Below are 6709 nucleotides of genomic sequence, written 5' to 3'. Positions count from 1 at the left end.
CGTTTTTGTCCAAATTGAAGCTTTATTATCTCTGAAAAATGCATGGTTACCTCCAATTTCCTTTTTGGGTACCGAGAGCACTTGCTAAGTTCTGCTTTCTCCGCCTAGTTTTAAGCCGCGTAAAAATATCCCTGCATCGCGCGCACTGCGTCATTAAGTCTTGACTGTGACGTTAAACATTCACTTCGCTCTTTTTTGCGCAACGGACAAGTTGTGCGTTTCTTACGGAACAAAAAGTTTCGTTCACTGATAATCAAGAACCTGGAATTCAAACCTGTTGTTTGCTTTCTGTTTTCGGATAGAACGGTAGATGCGAAACAAGAAGGTAAGAGTTGATGGGTTTTCCAATTTATGAAAAAAAGCGTTTTTCCCGAACTTTCGAAAAATATTAAAAGAGAGTCCAAGGAAAAAGTTTAATTTTTAACATTTCAAAAACAACACGGAACAAAACGAAGCCAAAAAAACTTTGCGCCATAAATTTTATTTTGTTGTGTTTGCAATGCCATAAAAGAAAAAAAAAGAGATGTGGTATTCAAAAGCTGCAAAAAATTTCTTTACTGATAGCACTTTTCGGAAAGTTTGTTTGGTTGTCAAAACAAAACAAGTTTAGGTTGCCATGGTAGTCTGTACGCCCGGGTTTCGCGCGCGCGAGGACCGCGCGCGATTGCATTCCGGTTTCTCCTGTTTTTGAGAACGGGATCCACTGATTATTTCGATCCTCAATCTTGACCCTAGTCCCAGAGGCGCTTGTTTTCTCTTTCTTCCAACTCAGAGTAAGAAAAACAGAGGGAAAAAAGGAAGGGCAAAAAAAAAAAGAAAGAAAGAAAGAAAGAAAAGGAAACCTTCCCGCACTTCCCGGCAAGGCATTGTGGGATAAATCCAGGTGACCTGCGGTAGTCTGGGAACGACAAATAAATCGAGTTCCTTATCAACCAAAATAGCGGCAAAGAACCAAGTCTTGTGGTGAGCGGGCTGTAAACATGGAAAGAAAAGATGCGGACAATCACGACAATTTTTTTGCGAGTTTAAACCAGCTCATCTTAAGCTTAGAACCCGCTATAAAGGAAGCTGGTTCTGTAGCGGCGGCAGAGGACATTTTGACGCACTTGGAGGCGACGGATGAAAATTTCCACAGGTTCGTGAGTTTAATTTAACTTATTTTCTTTGGCGTTCTTAGATCGTTTTTCATTGTGTTTATTGTTCTTTCATCGCTTTTCGTATGCAGCAAACTGTATATTTCGAATTGTGTATTTGACTGTGTATTCAATGGGAAATCAGGAGACAAATATGACAACTACGTACACCAAAATAGGTCAGCTAGGGCAAGACAAAATATTAATTTTATAGAACTATTGGAAAGATTATATATAAGCTTACATATTGGATGAAAATAACAAAAGTAATATATTGATGGAATGCATTTTCAGTGGACGAGGAACTACAACTTAATTTTTGTTATTTGCCCACACCAACAATGAATTACAGAACGAGGAATAAATCATATAATATGCATTTTTTTTTTCTTTCACCCATAATATTATTTTATTAGTTCCAGGGTTAGCTATGTAATCATTAGGTATTTAGTGCTGTATGCTAACATTAAGTTTGACCATATACAGTCTTTTTGTTTATAATAATTTTCAAACAACAGAATGTATTCTTTTAATTTTACCAAAAATCTTTATTTTCTACTAGGTATGACTTTGTGCGACAGCTTAGGAGCCGTATTGACACTACCCTTACACCGTTGATTGACAAGAAGTTGGAACGGTTGGCTGGACGAGAAGGAGATAGGAACAGTTCTATGCCAGCTATAACTGAGGAAATTATAGCTTCACCAGAGTGAGTTAAAAATAAAATTAATATTTAAGCTGAGTAGCTGTGTACTTATTAACAAAAAATTATTATTCCACAAGTGCGCCTCGGATACAAGATGATAGCTACTAGGCTATACTCATCTTGTATCCAACAAGTGCAAGTGTAATAATTGTTTTGTTAAAAACAGCCATGAAAAATTGCTAAATCTTGCTGATTTATTGATATTTTCTTTCCTCCTGACACATACTCTTACCATACATTTGGAACTTTGGAACTGCATTATCCAATGAGTCAGTTTGTAAAAATTAATATGATGTAATAATTATATATAATTATGCTAATCCCTTTATATAGATACTATATTCACCATGCATGAAAAAGTAATTATAGTAGATAGAATAAGAGATCAATTTTAGAAAAGTAGATTGTATTGACAAACCATGCACTGTACTTTTCTCTTGATTCCAGACGTCTATTGAAATGTCTTTTTTTAGCTCCTCTTTAATGCATTGTTGGTTTCAGCTGTGTATTTGAAGCATGTGATAATGTGGTCAGAAATTTTGTTGGCTGCAAGATTGGTGATGTTGAATGAGCAGTCAATAGATTTTAACTCGTTGTCAACTCTTGTCTTCCTGAGAAAAAACTTTTGTGAAGTTTATGTTTGTGAATAGCATGCACAGTAGGCAATGTGCAGTTCCAGGAAAAGTATTAAATGAGGATGTTTAAGGCAACTTCAATTAGTGAAGATTTATTATTATAATAAGTCTCAACATCACAGATCTTGTTGCCAACAAAGTCATCATCACGTGAATTTTAAAAACCAGTGGCTGTTTAAACAGTCTGAAAAAAAAAAGCCATTTCAACAGATGTCTAGGTGCAATAACAGGATTTTTTTAATTCCAGAGCTGCAGCATTGCAAAACTACCACAAATGAAAGCTTTTATCGGTGCATAGAATCTGTACTAACTCGCCGTTTGTGGAACTTGCAATGGTGAATTTTGTTTTCCACTGACATTTCTGATGGACTGTATGCCTAACGTCCTGCTAATTACAGTGTATCACTCCCACAGTCTGTGGGGATGACATCGCACAGAGTGGGTGTGATCACACAACTTACACAAGGGTCGGCACTATCCTCTCAATCACTATCATAAAGAATGAGACAATTCATACTTTCTAGCTGCCTTATCCCATTCCTTCACTTCAAATCAACTGTCCACCCAGCCCTAGCTTTGCACGATTTAGCAAGTCATGTATAGGCATGTAAAGAACAAGACAATTCATACTTTCTGGCTTAGCCCATTCCTTCACTTCAAATCAACTGTCCACCCAGCCCTAGCTTCACGAGGTTTAGCGAGTCACGTATTTTTTAGCCTGCGAACGCAGACGTATTTCCGGTTGTCGAGATTCTTTCCGCCGAAAAATAACGTCTGCGTACCCGAGCCGCAAAACGATTTCCGTGACGTAGAAGCTTTTGTTTTCTCGTTGGCCAATTAGATTACATGATAGATTGGTACTCGAGTGGTCCACGCGACGAACAAACACGACCGAGTTAGCATTCACAATGGCATTTCAAAAACTAATCCCAACGGCTAAGAATTATCATTAAGAAAACCTCCACTCGGTTTATTTGAGTATTTCCCTTCATGATCAAGATAAACATCATTAAGCACAGCTAAGCTATGAATGCTTTATTATCAATTTATTTGCGAACTGCAGGACTCATTGATAATAAAGTATTCATAGCTTAGCTCTGCTTATGATCAGTTGATCTTGATCATGAAGGAAAATACCCAAATAAACAGAATGGGGGTTTCTTTCTGATAATTCTTAGCCGTTGGGCTGCCGTCAGAGCTAAGCTATAAATGCTTTACTATCAATTGAACTGCAGGAGTCGTACGTAGAGCCGGGCCGGCCCGCCAACATTTGTTAACGCCGGATCTGCGCTAAGCCACAAAACAATGGAGAAACAAGCATGAAATCACGAGTAACGAAATCACAGATCCTTTATTGACCTCTTTATATGCCTTCACAGATAACATTTATTAAACGCTGCCTGAAATCTTGCAGTGAATCCGAGCCGATAAACCTAAACAATTGCCACAGAACTAACATACAAAATTGCACACCGACCACAATATATTTCTCACAAGTGGACTGCACAGACAAAAACACTATGGGCAACGCTTGATAAATCAACAACTTGCTAAGCCCCGTCGGCAAATTGACAAAAATATCCTTTTCATTTTCTACAACATAATTGATTGAATCCTCCTGGTGCTTATTTAACTTTCCAATACCGAAAACCTTGCAAACTTTGCTAAACGCGTCTCCCATACTGCCCGCCGTTGTTCTTCCACGAGTCAACGTGTACACCGCGCACGAATCTCGTGTGGTGGTTCTTTGATTTTATGAGCTAAACGGTGATTGGCTTAGATTTTCTACGTCATGGAAATCGTTTTGCGGCTCGGGTACGCAGACGTTATTTTTCAGCGGAAAGAATCTCGACAGCCGGAAATGCGTCTGCGTTCGCAGGCTACGTATTTTTAGTCTTACAAAAATATGGCTTGCTCTTTCAGGTTTGTCAACCTGCAGCAGTCAATATTAGCAGATACAAAGGATGCTGTAAATGCCCTGGTATGTTTTCTTTAAATGGTTTTACTTGTCTTATACACTGTAAACGTCGGGGATCAGTTCAGGGATGTAGCTAAGAAATACCTCAGCAGGCTGACATTAACAAACTCAGCCAGCTCTTTTGGTCTGCACGTTTAGAATTAGCCTCACGTATTTGTGTTCTGTATAAATTTCAGCCGCTGATAAGATCTCTTTCAGAGAGTGAAATTTGCTGGTAGCCAGTTCTTAATGACATCCCTGTCAGTCGAAGGCCAGTGCACTCAAAATCTTTCCATAAAAGTAGAACACAACAAGGCCGGCTTCCCTTGTTTGTTTAATGGGTGTGTCTGAGAGGAAATTTAATGTGAAGTAAGCTGGACCAATAATGTGAATTAGGGTAGCAATTATTGCTATTTGCTAGCATATTTTAGAGAACTGGAAAAGATGTAGCATTAAGAAAAACTGGCCTATCAAAATTACACCGTAACTTGCAAGCTTAATGCAAAGTTCCTTTTGTTCCCAGAAATAATGTAAGAAGAACGAACTTTCTGTAATCACCACTTGGTTCAATGGTATTTATCCTGTAATTAGATACTCTGACAGTGAACAGCCCCTTATTAAAAATAAACAAAAAGTCAACTCGGCCATTTCACACATGCCCAGACATTGAATACAATTCAAATGATTTTCAGATCCAGAGTTTTTCCCAGAATCCTCGCCTCCGCTCATCTGACTATGAGCTCACAGAAAACAGAGGCCGTCTGGGTATGCCACCGTTCAGGTTATCACTGGATTCCAGTGATGAAGACTCATCCATGTCTTCTTCGTTTGGTCAGGTAAATCACATCTTATTCCCTTTCAGTCTCATTTGTGAAGGTATATGCATAATCTTCTAATTAAACAGATTGGGATATAGATTATCTTTAAATGAGAAACTTGTATTAAAATTGGCGCGAAGTGTAATAAGTTTTGATTTTATTATTTTAGGTACATTTTACAGGGATCTATTAGGTGCTGACAGCTGACTACAAAATCTGGGGTGCTTACCATTTACGCAAACCACCCGGATGGAAATTCTGAGCATAAATACGAAATGATTTAGCTTGTCTTAACAGAAGATGAATAACATGCAAAATGTATGAACATCAGCTGTAAATCCCTAAAGGAGTAATAAAAATGCATCACTTTAACCAAAAGCCCATAATTTCAGAAGTTGTCCAATTATGGAATGATGCATACCATTTGATTTTCCGACTGGAATTTCCGAGTTTCCATGTAAATGGTAAGCACCCCTGTAAACACTCATTTGCTGAGCTGTGTACTTCCTACAGTGTAGCTGTCTACTCTAAAATTCAATGAGAACCCGATTTTAAGGTCACAACTGAAGGACGATTCCTCCTTTTGCTACTGCGCATACCTTCTGTACATCTTGGCATGGTCCAAGATGCTCTAACTGATTGCTAACTAATTATTGAAAGGAGTAGTTATCCCCAGTTTTCTTTTTGGATTGCAATAACACTTGCTAAGACCTTCTTTTCCTGCTTGTTCATAAACCGGGCAAAAATGCCTTTGAATAATTAGTAGGCACCATGCTTAAAAGATAAAATAAATTATTTGGAATGATATAGTTCTGGTGGAAAATAAAAGGCAGGGTTTTTTTTGCTTATTTTTTGTTTCAGACTGGCTACATGTTTAACATGTCACCTGAGAAGTTTAGTGAGATTGCAGAAAATCTTGATCCTGTTAAACCATTAAATGTAAGTCAAGTAATTTATGATGGGCTCTTAACATGATTGTAGATCCTAATGAAATACATACTGGTCAGGAAAATATTCCAAGGTAAACTCTGATTATCAGAGTGGAGTCAAGTGGTCAGCATGTTTGATGTGAGACCCTTAGTTTGGTGATGGTTGTTTGCCAGATCTTTAGCTGGAAACTGAAAATTCTGAGATTCCATTTAATAGTCTCCCTATACATGTAGTTGCTGGGTGTACTAGCTGGATGCTGGCTACAGCTACAGCCCAGATTTAGCAAGAAGGGTGTTGAGGCATCCTATAGCAACCAATAGTTTGAAAATAATTCTTTTCCAGTGTCCTACTTTCCCTCAGAAACTTTCAATGGCTTTTGAGATACCACCACCTCCTCCCAGAATTTCTATGACCTCTGGTGTAAGGAGGTATCAATCAATAATTTAGATACCCAGGCACATATATTAAGTACTTGTCATGAGTTAAGCACTTGCGATGTGACCCATCCAGTGCATGCGGGTAGTTGTTTA

General features: G+C 38.2%; 1 protein-coding gene across 2 annotated transcripts in view; it reads left to right on the top strand.

Moving 5' to 3' along the window:
- The first annotated feature begins 804 nt into the window (after positions 1-804).
- Positions 805-6709, top strand: part of LOC146453115 (protein broad-minded-like) — a 43173-nt gene continuing 37268 nt past the window's right edge. The window contains exons 1-5 of one of the 2 annotated variants that reach the window (XM_085097033.1): positions 805-1135; positions 1696-1842; positions 4398-4455; positions 5124-5267; positions 6111-6188. In XM_085097033.1, the coding sequence (XP_084953159.1) occupies positions 981-1135; positions 1696-1842; positions 4398-4455; positions 5124-5267; positions 6111-6188 (582 nt within the window). In that variant the 5' untranslated portion in view covers positions 805-980. The remainder of the gene's footprint in view (positions 1136-1695; positions 1843-4397; positions 4456-5123; positions 5268-6110; positions 6189-6709) is intronic. The other variant, XM_085097034.1, reaches the window with a different exon arrangement.

This window comes from Pavona decussata, unplaced genomic scaffold, assembly GCF_977016875.1.
Source record: "Pavona decussata unplaced genomic scaffold, jaPavDecu1.1 SCAFFOLD_353, whole genome shotgun sequence".
In the NCBI taxonomy this organism is placed as follows: Eukaryota; Metazoa; Cnidaria; class Anthozoa; order Scleractinia; family Agariciidae; genus Pavona; species Pavona decussata.
This window is presented reverse-complemented; position numbering and strand designations above follow the sequence as displayed.